Source organism: Panulirus ornatus, chromosome 57 (assembly GCF_036320965.1).
Source record: "Panulirus ornatus isolate Po-2019 chromosome 57, ASM3632096v1, whole genome shotgun sequence".
Classification (NCBI taxonomy): Eukaryota; Metazoa; Arthropoda; class Malacostraca; order Decapoda; family Palinuridae; genus Panulirus; species Panulirus ornatus.
In genome coordinates this window covers 18,652,615-18,669,771 of record NC_092280.1, presented here as the reverse complement: position 1 = coordinate 18,669,771, position 17,157 = coordinate 18,652,615, and the positions used below count along the sequence as shown (strand labels likewise).

The window sequence follows — 17,157 nt, the reverse complement described above, 5'->3', positions numbered from 1 at the left end:
AGCATGAAGGTACGACCTTTGAGCACGACGGTGCGACCTTGAGCACGACGGTGCGACCCTTGAGCACGACGGTGCGACCCTTGAGCACGACGGTGCGACCCTTGAGCACGACGGTACAACCCTTGAGCATGAAGGTACGACCTTTGAGCACGACGGTGCGACCCTTGAGCACGACGGTACAACCCTTGAGTACGACGGTGCGATCCTTAAGCACGAAGGCACGACCCTTGAGCACGACGGTGCGACCTTGAGCACGACGGTACAACCCTTGAGCATGAAGGTACGACCTTTGAGCACGACGGTACAACCCTTGAGCACGACGGTACAACCCTTGAGCATGAAGGTACGACCTTTGAGCACGACGGTACAACCCTTGAGCATGAAGGTACGACCTTTGAGCACGACGGTACAACCCTTGAGCATGAAGGTACGACCTTTGAGCACGACGGTGCGACCCTTGAGCACGACGGTGCGACCCTTGAGCACGACGGTACAACCCTTGAGCATGAAGGTACGACCTTTGAGCACGACGGTGCGACCCTTGAGCACGACGGTGCGACCCTTGAGCACGACGGTGCGACCCTTGAGCACGACGGTGCGACCCTTGAGCACGACGGTACAACCCTTGAGCACGACGGTGCGACCCTTGAGCACGACGGTGCGACCTTGAGCACGACGGTACAACCCTTGAGCATGAAGGTACGACCTTTGAGCACGACGGTACAACCCTTGAGCACGACGGTACAACCCTTGAGCACGACGGTACAACCCTTGAGTACGACGGTGCGATCCTTAAGCACGAAGGCACGACCCTTGAGCACGACGGTACAACCCTTGAGCACGACGGTACAACCCTTGAGCACGACGGTACAACCCTTGAGCACGACGGTACAACCCTTGAGCACGACGGTACAACCCTTGAGCACGACGGTACAACCCTTGAGTACGACGGTGCGATCCTTAAGCACGAAGGCACGACCCTTGAGCACGACGGTGCGACCCTTGAGTACGACGGTGCGATCCTTAAGCACGAAGGCACGACCCTTGAGCACGACGGTACAACCCTTGAGCACGACGGTACAACCCTTGAGCATGAAGGTACGACCTTTGAGCACGACGGTACAACCCTTGAGCACGACGGTACAACCCTTGAGCACGACGGTACAACCCTTGAGCATGAAGGTACGACCTTTGAGCACGACGGTACAACCCTTGAGCACGACGGTACAACCCTTGAGCATGAAGGTACGACCTTTGAGCACGACGGTACAACCCTTGAGCACGACGGTACAACCCTTGAGCACGACGGTACAACCCTTGAGCACGACGGTACAACCCTTGAGCATGAAGGTACGACCTTTGAGCACGACGGTACAACCCTTGAGCACGACGGTACAACCCTTGAGTACGACGGTGCGACCCTTGAGCACGACGGTGCGACCCTTGAGCACGACGGTGCGACCCTTGAGCACGACGGTGCGACCCTTGAGCACGACGGTACAACCCTTGAGCACGACGGTACAACCCTTGAGCATGAAGGTACGACCTTTGAGCACGACGGTACAACCCTTGAGCACGACGGTACAACCCTTGAGCACGACGGTACAACCCTTGAGCACGACGGTGCGACCCTTGAGCACGACGGTGCGACCCTTGAGCACGACGGTACAACCCTTGAGCACGACGGTGCGACCCTTGAGCACGACGGTGCGACCCTTGAGCACGACGGTACAACCCTTGAGCACGACGGTACAACCCTTGAGCATGAAGGTACGACCTTTGAGCACGACGGTGCGACCCTTGAGCACGACGGTGCGACCCTTGAGCACGACGGTGCGACCCTTGAGCACGACGGTGCGACCCTTGAGCACGACGGTGCGACCCTTGAGCACGACGGTGCGACCCTTGAGCACGACGGTACAACCCTTGAGCATGAAGGTACGACCTTTGAGCACGACGGTACAACCCTTGAGCACGACGGTACAACCCTTGAGCACGACGGTACAACCCTTGAGCATGAAGGTACGACCTTTGAGCACGACGGTACAACCCTTGAGCACGACGGTACAACCCTTGAGCATGAAGGTACGACCTTTGAGCACGACGGTGCGACCCTTGAGCACGACGGTACAACCCTTGAGCACGACGGTGCGACCCTTGAGCACGACGGTACAACCCTTGAGCACGACGGTGCGACCCTTGAGCACGACGGTGCGACCTTGAGCACGACGGTACAACCCTTGAGCACGACGGTGCGACCCTTGAGCACGACGGTGCGACCCTTGAGCACGATGGTGCGACCCCTGAGCACGACGGTGCGACCCTTTGAACACGACGGTACAACCCTTGAGCACGACGGTACAACCCTTGAGCACGACGGTACAACCCTTGAGCACGACGGTACAACCCTTGAGTACGACGGTGCGATCCTTAAGCACGAAGGCACGACCCTTGAGCACGACGGTGCGACCCTTGAGCACGACGGTGCGACCCTTGAGCACGACGGTACAACCCTTGAGCACGACGGTGCGACCCTTGAGCACGACGGTACAACCCTTGAGCATGAAGGTACGACCTTTGAGCACGACGGTGCGACCCTTGAGCACGACGGTGCGACCCTTGAGCACGACGGTACAACCCTTGAGCACGACGGTACAACCCTTGAGCACGACGGTACAACCCTTGAGCACGACGGTGCGACCCTTGAGCACGACGGTGCGACCCTTGAGCACGACGGTACAACCCTTGAGCACGACGGTGCGACCCTTGAGCACGACGGTGCGACCCTTGAGCACGACGGTACAACCCTTGAGCACGACGGTGCGACCTTGAGCACGACGGTACAACCCTTGAGCATGAAGGTACGACCTTTGAGCACGACGGTGCGACCTTGAGCACGACGGTACAACCCTTGAGCATGAAGGTACGACCTTTGAGCACGACGGTACAACCCTTGAGCACGACGGTACAACCCTTGAGTACGACGGTGCGATCCTTAAGCACGAAGGCACGACCCTTGAGCACGACGGTACAACCCTTGAGCACGACGGTACAACCCTTGAGCACGACGGTGCGACCCTTGAGCACGACGGTACAACCCTTGAGCACGACGGTACAACCCTTGAGCATGAAGGTACGACCTTTGAGCACGACGGTACAACCCTTGAGCATGAAGGTACGACCTTTGAGCACGACGGTGCGACCCTTGAGCACGACGGTACAACCCTTGAGTACGACGGTGCGATCCTTAAGCACGAAGGCACGACCCTTGAGCACGACGGTACAACCCTTGAGCACGACGGTACAACCCTTGAGCATGAAGGTACGACCTTTGAGCACGACGGTACAACCCTTGAGCATGAAGGTACGACCTTTGAGCACGACGGTACAACCCTTGAGCATGAAGGTACGACCTTTGAGCACGACGGTACAACCCTTGAGCATGAAGGTACGACCTTTGAGCACGACGGTGCGACCTTGAGCACGACGGTACAACCCTTGAGCATGAAGGTACGACCTTTGAGCACGACGGTACAACCCTTGAGCATGAAGGTACGACCTTTGAGCACGACGGTACAACCCTTGAGCATGAAGGTACGACCTTTGAGCACGACGGTACAACCCTTGAGCACGACGGTGCGACCCTTGAGCACGACGGTGCGACCCTTGAGCACGACGGTGCGACCCTTGAGCACGACGGTACAACCCTTGAGCATGAAGGTACGACCTTTGAGCACGACGGTACAACCCTTGAGCATGAAGGTACGACCTTTGAGCACGACGGTACAACCCTTGAGCATGAAGGTACGACCTTTGAGCACGACGGTACAACCCTTGAGCACGACGGTACAACCCTTGAGCATGAAGGTACGACCTTTGAGCACGACGGTGCGACCCTTGAGCACGACGGTGCGACCCTTGAGCACGACGGTGCGACCCTTGAGCACGACGGTGCGACCCTTGAGTACGACGGTGCGATCCTTAAGCACGAAGGCACGACCCTTGAGCATGAAGGTACGACCTTTGAGCACGACGGTACAACCCTTGAGCATGAAGGTACGACCTTTGAGCACGACGGTACAACCCTTGAGCATGAAGGTACGACCTTTGAGCACGACGGTACAACCCTTGAGCACGACGGTACAACCCTTGAGCACGACGGTACAACCCTTGAGCACGACGGTACAACCCTTGAGCACGACGGTACAACCCTTGAGCATGAAGGTACGACCTTTGAGCACGACGGTACAACCCTTGAGCACGACGGTACAACCCTTGAGCATGAAGGTACGACCTTTGAGCACGACGGTACAACCCTTGAGCATGAAGGTACGACCTTTGAGCACGACGGTACAACCCTTGAGCACGACGGTACAACCCTTGAGCACGACGGTACAACCCTTGAGCACGACGGTACAACCCTTGAGCACGACGGTACAACCCTTGAGCATGAAGGTACGACCTTTGAGCACGACGGTGCGACCCTTGAGCACGACGGTACAACCCTTGAGCACGACGGTACAACCCTTGAGCACGACGGTACAACCCTTGAGCACGACGGTACAACCCTTGAGCACGACGGTGCGACCCTTGAGCACGACGGTACAACCCTTGAGCACGACGGTACAACCCTTGAGCACGACGGTACAACCCTTGAGCACGACGGTGCGACCCTTGAGCACGACGGTACAACCCTTGAGCACGACGGTACAACCCTTGAGCACGACGGTACAACCCTTGAGCACGACGGTGCGACCCTTGAGCACGACGGTGCGACCCTTGAGCACGACGGTACAACCCTTGAGCACGACGGTACAACCCTTGAGCACGACGGTACAACCCTTGAGCACGACGGTGCGACCCTTGAGCACGACGGTACAACCCTTGAGCACGACGGTACAACCCTTGAGCACGACGGTGCGACCCTTGAGCACGACGGTACAACCCTTGAGCACGACGGTACAACCCTTGAGCACGACGGTGCGACCCTTGAGCACGACGGTGCGACCCTTGAGCACGACGGTGCGACCCTTGAGCACGACGGTACAACCCTTGAGCATGAAGGTACGACCTTTGAGCACGACGGTGCGACCTTGAGCACGACGGTACAACCCTTGAGCACGACGGTACAACCCTTGAGCACGACGGTACAACCCTTGAGCATGAAGGTACGACCTTTGAGCACGACGGTGCGACCCTTGAGCACGACGGTACAACCCTTGAGCACGACGGTACAACCCTTGAGCATGAAGGTACGACCTTTGAGCACGACGGTACAACCCTTGAGCACGACGGTACAACCCTTGAGCACGACGGTACAACCCTTGAGCACGACGGTGCGACCCTTGAGCACGACGGTACAACCCTTGAGCACGACGGTACAACCCTTGAGCACGACGGTACAACCCTTGAGCACGACGGTGCGACCCTTGAGCACGACGGTACAACCCTTGAGCACGACGGTGCGACCCTTGAGCACGACGGTGCGACCCTTGAGCACGACGGTGCGACCTTGAGCACGACGGTGCGACCCTTGAGCACGACGGTGCGACCCTTGAGCACGACGGTGCGACCCTTGAGTACGACGGTGCGATCCTTAAGCACGAAGGCACGACCCTTGAGCACGACGGTGCGACCCTTGAGCACGACGGTACAACCCTTGAGCATGAAGGTACGACCTTTGAGCACGACGGTGCGACCCTTGAGCACGACGGTGCGACCCTTGAGCACGACGGTACAACCCTTGAGCACGACGGTGCGACCTTGAGCACGACGGTACAACCCTTGAGCACGACGGTGCGACCCTTGAGCACGACGGTACAACCCTTGAGCATGAAGGTACGACCTTTGAGCACGACGGTGCGACCCTTGAGCACGACGGTACAACCCTTGAGCACGACGGTGCGACCTTGAGCACGACGGTACAACCCTTGAGCACGACGGTGCGACCCTTGAGCACGACGGTGCGACCCTTGAGCACGAAGGCACGACCCTTGAGCAAGACGGTGCGACCCTTGAGCACGACGGTGCGACCCTTGAGCACGACGGTGCGACCCTTGAGCACGACGGTACGACCTTTGAGCACGACGGTACAACCCTTGAGCACGACGGTACAACCCTTGAGTACGACGGTGCGATCCTTAAGCACGAAGGCACGACCCTTGAGCAAGACGGTTCGACCCTTGAGCACGACGGTGCGATTCTTGAGCACGACGGTACAACCCTTGAGCATGAAGGTACGACCTTTGAGCACGACGGTACAACCCTTGAGCACGACGGTGCAACCCTTGAGTACGGCGGTGCGATCCTTAAGCACGGCGGTACGATCCTTGAGTACGACGGTACGACACCTGGGTACGACGGTACGACCCTTAAGCAAGACGTCACGACCCTTGAGCACGACGGAATGATCCTACAGCACGACGGCACGACACCTGGGTACGACGGCCTGGCCATCATACGTCATGGTCGTACCGTCGTGCTCAAGCGTCGTACCGTCGTACTCACAGGATCGCACAATCGTGCCCAAGCATCGTACCGTCGTGCCCAAGCGTCGTACCGTCGTGCTCAAGCATCGTGCCATCGTATCCAAGCGTCGTGCCGTCGTGCTCAAGCGTCGTACCGTCGTGCTCAGAAGGATCGCATCATCCGACAGATCAGAGGAATCACTATCACAAACAACGTAACACACACACACACACACACACACACACACACACACACACACACACACACACACACACACACTACCCAGGTGCCTGACCACACCAGGAGGGGGGCAAGGGGGGAGGCATGTCATGTCCAATCCGCACGTACGTGCAACCCCGTGCCACACGTGTAATGACTAGGGTGCCTCACCCACTGCGAAGGGAACCCCCGCCCATTTTACCTCCCCGCCCTCCACAACACTTCACGCAACCCCCCTTCCCACCACCCCCTTCACTCACTCACCCATCACCGTTCAGCAAATAATGACGGGCGTTTTTATAGCACCGTAATGGCCCGAGTGACGGGCAGAGGTATGTCAGTGGTTTCCGGCACCGTGCCGCGCGAAGAGGGGAGGGGGGGTTAAGAGACGGAACAGGTTAACGAAGAGTTGAAAGAGTTCAGAGGTACAGAGTGTCTCACACAGCCTCTGAACCACTCTGTGTGTTTAGACCCAAAGCTGCCAAATGTCCCTCACCAAGTCTGACCACTGCTGGTCATAATCTGGTCACACTGGGGATGAATCTGGCCTTATGATCAACAGGATCTAACCAGTGGTAAACCAAGTCTGACCACTGCTGGTCATAATCTGGTCACACAGTGGACGAATCTGGCCTTCTGACCAACAGGATCCAACCAGTGGTAAACCAAGTCTGACCACTGCTGGTCATGATCTGGTCACACAGTGGACGAATCTGGCCTTATGATTAACAAGATCCAACCACTGGTAAACCAAGTCTGACCACTGCTGGTCACACAGTGGATGAATCTGGTCTTCTGATTAACAGGATCTAACCACTGGTAAACCAAGTCTGACCACTGTCAAACTGAATCTGACCTTTGACTAACCGAGTCTGACCACTGTTTACGTTACGTCTGACCACTTGATTAACAGATCCTTACCAATGATCAACAACAAAATCTGGACACGATCAATCTGATTACAACGACGGATTAACTTGAATCTGACCTCTGTCACCCTAACCCGACCACTGATTAATATATTTCTGGCCATCAGACTAACAGGAATCGAACCACTTACAGTCTGAGTCTCACGGGTGATGAACAGTTTCGGACCACTGTCTTAACTCAGGTGGGGCAATGTCTGCCCGAGTCGACGCGCTAGTGGAGGAGGAGGAGGAGGTGGGGAAAATCCACGCTGGCCAGGGAGCAACGTGGACACGCTAGTGGAGGAGGAGGAGGTGGGGATAATCCACGCTGGTCAGGAAGCAACGTGGACACGCTAGTGGAGGAGGAGGAGGAGGTGGGGACAATCCACGCTGGCCAGGGAGCAACGTGGACACGCTAATGGAGGAGGAGGAGGTGGAGGTGGGGACAATCCACGCTGGTCAGGGAGCAACGTGGACACGCTAATGGAGGAGGAGGAGGTGGAGGTGGGGACAATCCACGCTGGTCAGGGAGCAACGTGGACACACTAGTGGAGGAGGAGGAGGAGGAGGAGGTGGGGACAATCCACGCTGGTCAGGGAGCAACGTGGACACACTAGTGGAGGAGGAGGAGGAGGAGGAGGTGGGGACAATCCACGCTGGTCAGGGAGCAACGTGGACACACTAGTGGAGGAGGAGGAGGAGGTGGGGACAATCCACGCTGGTCAGGGAGCAACGTGGACACGCTAGTGGAGGAGGAGGTGGAGGTGGGGACAATCCACGCTGGTCAGGGAGCAACGTGGACACGCTAGTGGAGGAGGAGGAGGTGGGGACAATCCACGCTGGTCAGGGAGCAACGTGGACACACTAGTGGAGGAGGAGGTGGAGGTGGGGACAATCCACGCTGGTCAGGGAGCAACGTGGACACGCTAATGGAGGAGGAGGTGGAGGTGGGGATAATCCACGCTGGTCAGGGAGCAACGTGGAACACCCGAGTGAAATTATGACGGACTGACCCGTAGACTTTTGTGTCGTGATACACACACACACACACACACACACACACCTTAGTCTGATGCGTGCGTGCCTGCGCGCGCGTGTGTGTGTGTGTGCATAAATAGGACTTTAGGCAAGATACATAATACAAGGCGAAGAGACGGGGCAACACAGTGTAAAACTATCATCTCCCCGTAACACACACACACACACACACAAAGTCACAGACATGTATACAGACATGTAGACACAAACTCAGTGAGGCCGGCCAGACAGAACACTACAGCGCATCAGCTGTAGCTATTCATGGTGTGCTAAAGCAATCCATCCACGTCCATGATAGACTGAGAGAGAGAGAGAGAGAGAGAGAGAGAGAGAGAGAGAGAGAGAGAGAGAGAGAGAGAGAGAGAGAGAGAGAGAGAGAGAGGTGGGAGGCATCATGTGCCGGGGTTATGTCGGGCCTATACGATGGGTATGGGACGCCCAACTAAACCCTACTTTCATCGCTAGGAGGAGCCAGCGATCAAGACTGTATGGAACGGTCGTATCAGCGACCTTCATCTGCCTCACGTTCTGCAAGGTGACGGGAGGAGGGCGGGACACAGGCCATTGTTTTCACGTGTGAGGTCAGACGTGACCACATTCACGGACGGTCCCGGTGGAGGGAGGAGAGGCGGGCAGCACAGTGAGTGGCCGCCCCCTAGGAATGACACGCTGGTGTCTCCAGACACAAGAGTTGTCTTGAAGGTTACTGCTGGAGGAGGCCGACTGCAGGTGGCGCTAGGTCTCAGCTCGGCACAAAGCCCTTGGCTTCACATAGCCAGTCTTACGCCACCTGTCTTCGAGGGCACAGACACGCCCTCCCTCCTCCAGAGATAACTTAACGTTTTCATAACTTCTCGTGACCCTTCAAAACACTGAGAGAACAATTCCCCCTTTTTTTTTTCTTTACGTGTGTGTTTGTGATACGTCCACGACGCAGGAAGTACGGTAGTGACCCAGAGGTTCTGTTATGACGAGGTGGTTCAACCACGTTGAAAAGTGGGTGAAGGTCTGGAGACTCGAGGTATCGCTCCATGATACAGCGTCGAACCCAGCGGTGCCAACCTCCCCCCCATGTATACGACCCCCGAGACGTCGTATGATGATACAGCAGTGCCCTCCCGATGTACGACCCCCGAAGTGTCGTATGGTATACACTCCCAAACCCCAGAGGTCTCACCCTCATGTATACGACCCCCGAGACGTTGTATGATGTGCAGTGCCAAACCCTAGAGGTGCCATCCCCCGTGCACACAGCAGACTAGGGGGCCAAACCTTGGCTTCTGGTAAAAGCCCAGCAGACCTGATGAAGCAAACTGAATGAAGAGGGACGGGAATGTCTCTCTATCTCTTACTGTTAAGTGTCTACTTGACCAGAAATACCTAATATTATCTTTTCTAGGGACCAGATATGTAAAGAAGTGGACCCACTGTAATACAAACACACACACACACACACACACACACACACACACAGACACACACACACATATATATAAGTGAACGTCTACAATTAAATTTCTTCTTGCGTATTAGAACAAAGCTAATTTCGACACTTCAACAGTAAACAACACAACATTGTCAGTGATTCCTTCCCTTATAAATATACTGTACGTTAGAACAACACATTGTCTACACCTTCCAGTCACGATCAACATTATCATCAAGAAATTCTTTTCGTACAACGTGCAAAGCCTCAGACACACACACACACACACACACACACACACACACACACACACACAGGAGGACCTCAAACACGAAACGTCTGAGGAAAAACATATAAAGATGTGGGGAGGATTGTATTGTTATTGATGCTGACGTCAGGCCTTTGGCGTGTCCCACATCACTTGGGAGAGAGAGGGGGGGGGAAATGCTCATGAGGAGAGCCCCCCTGGGATAACCTCCTGGCCTCCAGGTCCTCGTCAGGAGGTGGCTGGGGGAAAGGGCAGGAGCGAAGGACGGGACGAAGTAGGTATATTCCCCCCTCCCTCTACAATCGCCGAAGCCTCTCTATGGCTCTAGCTCCCTTATGTGAAGGTTATCAATTCGTATTCACAGGTTTCGAAGGTTCAGCAACACAGTCGAGACGGATTCTTAAAAACTAAGAAAAAAGCAATGGGCACATTATCCACACGACACGACCAAAGCAATGGGCAGATTATCCACACGACACGACCAAAGCAATGGGCACATTATCCACACGACACGACCAAAGCAATGGGCAGATTATCCACACGACACGACCCACCATAAATAAAATGTTCAATCACTAAGACCTTCAATACTGTTTCTTCTGAACGTTGCGAAAAAAAAATCAAGGAAAAACAGAGAGACTCTTATTAACCAACCACATTTTAAATTCTCGTGTCTCATTTTCTGTGACGTTTACTGCGTGTGTATGTTTAATGGCCGTGCTGCTGCTGATGGCAATAGAACGCCAGTGTTCTACCTCCCTACAGCGACGGAGGTACGGGTCAGGACAACGGTTTGGGTACACGTTAACATACAATACCATTATATGTTGATACGACATCAGTACGCGGTGGTACCACAGCGTTACGCACACGGCAAGGCAAAGGAAACCTGTCCATTCTCATACACCAGCATCGGGGGATACACATGAAGGCAACAACGCACGTTGATGCAGTCGTGTACGCGATGCAGTAGAGCAAGTGGGCCAACGTGCCCGATGGCCTATTTGCACGTCCTCATCCACTGGAATAACCACCATAACTACAGTATCATCCACCAACATTCTCAAGACAGGATCTCTGTCCCTGTGGCCAGTCATTTTCACGCAGAGCAGAAACAACAATGGACCCAAGAAATGAGCCCTGCGGAAGAACATTTTATTGTACGCAGTTTGGACAAGGGATGTGGTGGGTTGCGTGTCCTCTGTTCGCCACTTTACACGGGCGGGAATTTTCGAAGGTCAGAAACTCCAATTTCATTAACAATCGCTCGTGATGGACACCATTATCAGCCTTTTGTCCGTGCGAGAACACACATTTCTTCAAGAAGTTTTGAGGATTTGTCATGCTGTTCTCTCTCATCTAGGGAAGTCTGTCCTTTGTACGCGCTTTTCCACTTGTCTTCCTGATTATATCTTCTAGTATTTCACAGACTGTGGGCGTCTGTGATGCCCCATCTGTCGTCTACACCACGACTCATCTCTGTCGTCTTCACTGATCCCTTCTCCCGTCGAACTTCTGGCTAACATCTTACGGTGGAGAAATTGCCCATTAAGAAGAGGAAGAAATTGGATAACCTTGTCTTCACTGATCCCTTCTGCCGTCGAACTTCTAGCCAACATCTTATGGTGGAGAAATTGCATTGCCCATTAAGAAGAAGAAGAAGAAATTGGATAACCTTGAAAGAGATATGGACAAGTTCCAAGTGTTAGCGAGGTACATATGGCCGAAGACGTTCCAACCAGCTAGCTGCAGAGGGACGAAGAAGTGACCAATACAGTGAGCAGTGGTTAGCAGTGCCATCTTGCGTTGAGAAAATGAACTTAAAAGAAGATCATCAGACTCGATGGCCCGTCACATGAACGTCACATTAGAAACCCTGTGGAAGTCGAAGGTCAATCAAGTGGTTAGTAAAAATGATCTTCGTTGGTAAGGAGAAGTTCAGATAGGTATTGACGACACTACACCCCCAAGCGAAGCATTACCTCACATTGGTCGACCTGCTTGATGACAACACAAGAGATACGTTGGCGGACGTCCAGTCGACTACAATAAACACTGTTAAGGTAAGAATGGTGAGCCAGAGGGAGAGCTGTCAGCTCTTGCGAAGTTGGCCACTCTGCATGACAGAGAACGAAGACGCCACGAAGACTTTCCAAGGCGTCTTAAGACACAGTGTTGGTGTGAAAGTGTCTTAAGAGAGTGTCGGTGTGACACAACGTCTTAAGACACAGTGTTGGTGTGACACAGCATCGTAAGACACAGTGTTGGTGTGACACAGCGTCTTTGACAATGGTGAGAACTGATCTGAGAGACATCAAGAAGCTGAGCGAGCAAGACGCGACTCATATACTTCTATAATCAATGTTGAAATATCATATTGTACGATCAAATGGCTGGAGAACTAACGATCGATAACGAAGAACTCGTGACACACACACACACACACACACACACTGTGGTGTAGCGGTTAGCGTTCACTGACCCTCATGCACGCACGGACCGCCTGGGATCAAACCCACATAAGTTCGAATCCTGGTCGCGGGAGTCGGTCCACAGTTCACCCAGCTGTTCATCCTCCTCAATGGTGCTAATCAATAAAATGGGTGCACTTACCTTAGGGTAATGTGTGTGTGTGTGTGTGTTTTTTTTTTTTTTTTATTTTCCAAAAGAAGGAACAGAGAAGAGGGCCAGGTGAGGATATTCCCTCAAAGGCCCAGTCCTCTGTTCTTAACGCTACCTCGCTATCGCGGGAAATAGCGAATAGTATGAAAAAAAAAAATATATATATATATATATATATATATATATGTGTGTGTGTGTGTGTGTGTGTGTGTGTGTGTGTGTGTGTAAGAGTAAAGACATGGTACATATATCTAAGATTAAGAGACGGGGCAACACGAGTTAAAACTCTCTCCCGGTAACACAAAAAATAGTAATCACAGACAGACAGACACACCACACAAAGACACCACACAAGAGCACACACACACACAGACACCACACAAGAGCACACACACACACAGACACACAAGATCAACTCACCAGGACGTAGACATCAACAGGTTCATCGTAGGGTTTGAGGTCCCGCGTCAGGAGGATGGCTCGGAACCGTACTGTGGGGCGGGAGAGAAAGAGAGAGATAAGGAGTGGCAATGAGGGACACAGAAGTATTGGTGCTGTGGCCAGCCAACCCGCACCACCCGGCCAGTGGGAGGGGGAAGGTCTGAGTGAGCGAGGCACACACACACACACACACACACACACACACACACACGTAGAAACACTCAAGAAAAAAAAAAAGAGTTACTTGGAATGCAAGTCCACACACTTGACAAATCATCGTATGCAAATGATCACAGTAGTGCTTATAGTAAGGGATGGGCCACAATCCTTTACAGGGAAGAAATGAAAAAGAATAAAGAATTGAATGAGCAGAAAATTCTTTTATGTACAAAAATGAAATGCATGACAATAAGAAATTACCTTCAGCTTATAAGGTCCACGTGTAAACAAGGCTAATCAAAACTAATCAAGTCTCACGCCTGAAGCAGTTGTGTGGAAAACTTATATATAAAGATGAAAAGCACATGTAAATGAAAATTACACACACACACACACACACATATATATATATATATATATATATATATATATATATATATATATATATATATATATATATATATATTCCTATGAGTCCATGGGGAAATGAAACACGATAAGTTCCCAAGTGCACTTTCGTGTAATAATCACATCATCAGGGGAGATACAAGAAAGAAACATAAGTCAGTTGACATACAACAAAGAGACGTAGCTAGGACGTCATTTGGTAAATCAAGATATATATATATATATATATATATATATATATATATATATATATATATATATATATATATATATCACGAAATATCTCCCTGCATACAGAAGAGAGGATACGTAACAGCAGTACGTGTGGGGTAAACCCTCACAGATACAAGCCAGCGATGGCCAGCTAACTTGTTATGCACCGACACAGCAGCACAAGATGCTCCGACCAAAACTCTTCATCCGGGTGCCTCACCTCCTCCTGCATGTACAAGGAGGGGCGGCGGCACACGGCCCTATCCTCCTGGGTAAAGATGGGGTCGGCATGCTAGGAGATGTTCAATGCCGACCCCACCTTACGGAGAACATACCTAGTACCCTCCCTCCCCCTCCGCCACCTCCCGGTCAAGTGGCGCCCACGGCCGCCAGGAAGAACGCGCGCCAGAGTTCAGACCATGCGCGTCAGGCTCGACCAGCAGTGCGTCAGGATCATCCACTTCACCCGCCATGTGCATGACAACACTCCCGCCAGGAAGGTGCTGTAGCACATGGCTGGAGGAACTCTCCCACTGAAGATCACAGTGTGGCACAGATGAGCTGGGTGTAAGTGAAGATCACAGTGTGGCACAGATGAGCTGGGTGTAACTGAAGATCACAGTGTGGCACAGATGAGCTGGGTGTAACTGAAGATCACAGTGTGGCACAGATGAGCTGGGTGTAACTGAAGATCACAGTGTGGCACAGATGAGCTGGGTGTAACTGAAGATCACAGTGTGGCACAGATGAGCTGGGTGTAACTGAAGATCACAGTGTGGCACAGATGAGCTGGGTGTAACTGAAGATCACAGTGTGGCACAGATGAGCTGGGTGTAACTGAAGATCACAGTGTGGCACAGATGAGCTGGGTGTAACTGAAGATCACAGTGTGGCACAGATGAGCTCGGTGTAACTGAAGATCACAGTGTGGCACAGATGAGCTGGGTGTAACTGAAGATCACAGTGTGGCACAGATGAGCTGGGTGTAACTGAAGATCACAGTGTGGCACAGATGAGCTCGGTGTAACTGAAGATCACAGTGTGGCACAGATGAGCTGGGTGTAAACTTGAAGACGATCACGTCCCCAAGTCCCACTTGGCTCCCTCACTCGGGTGTGGTGGCGGCTGAGAGCCAGCCTGCGCGGCCACTGCCCACGGACGTAGTCAACAAATATCACGTCATCATCCAGCCACCACCTGCACGTGATATAACGAACGTACGTACGTGTTGCTCATCCCACGATGACGCAAAATCACCGCAATGCTAGCTAGTGTCCTCACTATCATCTTCCTCTCTGTACCACAGTCTTTCACATCAAGGCAAACGACTTTCTCCTCATCGTTCCTTCTCCATGTCTGCTTCTCACCATTCCCACCCTCACTCTCTGCCACCTCTGTACCTTGGGGGACGATGGCCAGTACGCAGCAGACGACCCCCTCCTGTGTGGGAGGTCAGGACTGTTCTTCCTCCGTCGTATGCCAAGTGTCTGCCGACTACAGCGTGGAGTTCTTTCTTGGCTCTGATTTACCCGAGCACACATATTCCACCACATGTCCGCCTCATACATTATACCAGGGTATCGACCCATGTGGCTCTTGGGAATTAATACTACGATACCGAAGTAGGTTTCCCAAGGTTCGAGGCTCACTTTACTCACTGTATCTACTCTTTTCACTAGATGGAATGAGCGAAATCAATATTTTTTTTTTTCTTTTCGTTCATAGTGATAACGACATCATAGTTGCAGATGCCTACGTTAGAGAGGGTCTTACAGAACCCGTCACGCGCTTGCCTGTTCATACCCGAGTGTCCAGACTGATCCATGGGGTCAAGGCCAGCCATAGCGAGGGAGTGGAGGCATATGACCTCGTCCCCTGTGTGTATAGCCACAGAGCCGCCGCCACAACCACTATACCTCCTGCAGCTCCCTACATCAGCATTCGTGAGTCGGTTCCTCATGTAATCAATAATGATCAGAGGGGGAGGAAAAAAAAAATGGGTAAATACATGACGGTGTGAAAGAGCGAGTGAAGCTGAAGGAACAGCAGAGACAGACCCACCTCGACTGCACGTATGGTAGGGAAGCAGTTTCCCTCAGCGCCACCAGAGACGGGACAAGGGAAGCAGTTTCCCTCAGCGCCACCAGAGACGGGACAAGGGAAGCAGTTTCCCTCGGCGCCACCAGAGACGGGACAAGGGAAGCAGTTTCCCTCAGCGCCACCAGAGACGGGACAAGGGAAGCAGTTTCCCTCGGCGCCACCAGAGACGGGACAAGGGAAGCAGTTTCCCTCAGCGCCACCAGAGACGGGACAACAGGAGCTTTTCCTAACAACATGATTTTCTAAAAGACGTTTTTAACCCCCTTTTTTCCCCACCGTGCTTTTACAAATGAGGGGGGGGTCAAAAATGGGGGGGTTTTTAAAAGGGTTTCCCAAACATGACGTTTTTAAAAATGGGGGTTTTCCCTCAAACAGGGGGTTTTTGAAAACCGGGGGTTTTCCAAACAGGCCCCCCAAAAAAAAATTGGCCCACAAGGGGGAGTTTTGAAAATTTATTTTTCCCCAAAAAGGGGTTTTCCTTTAAAATGGGGGTTTTCCTAAACATGGGTTTCCGCCAAACCCATGAGGAAAACGAGCCCGGGTCCAACTGACTTTGTACAAATGGGGTTTTTCTAAAATGACGTTTTCCCTTAAAAATTGACTTTTCCCCCTTACCATGTGGTTTTTAAAATGAGGTTTTTTTCCAAAGGGAGTTTTCTAAAATGAGGGGTTTTAAAATTGCGTTTTTAAAACCATGAGGCCCACCTGGCTTTTTCCCAAAACATAAGGTTTTCTAACCAACTTTTGGGTTTTCCCCAAAATGAGGGTTTTCCCTACCATAGGCCCAAACTTTTGGCTTTTAAAAAAGGGGTTTTTCCCCTTCAAAATGAGCGTTTCCCTCCCCAACATGAGGTTTTCTCACAACATGGGGTTTTTCCTCAAACATG

At 52.6% G+C, this 17,157-nt stretch overlaps 1 protein-coding gene across 1 annotated transcript in view; it reads right to left on the bottom strand.

The window, feature by feature from the left end:
- The window catches only part of LOC139766187 (CD109 antigen-like), a 128,777-nt gene that overhangs the window by 94,558 nt on the left and 17,062 nt on the right, over nucleotides 1-17,157 (bottom strand). Inside the window, exon 3 of the mRNA XM_071694458.1 lies at nucleotides 13,370-13,440. Within this exon, the coding sequence (XP_071550559.1) occupies nucleotides 13,370-13,440 (71 nt within the window). The remainder of the gene's footprint in view (nucleotides 1-13,369; nucleotides 13,441-17,157) is intronic.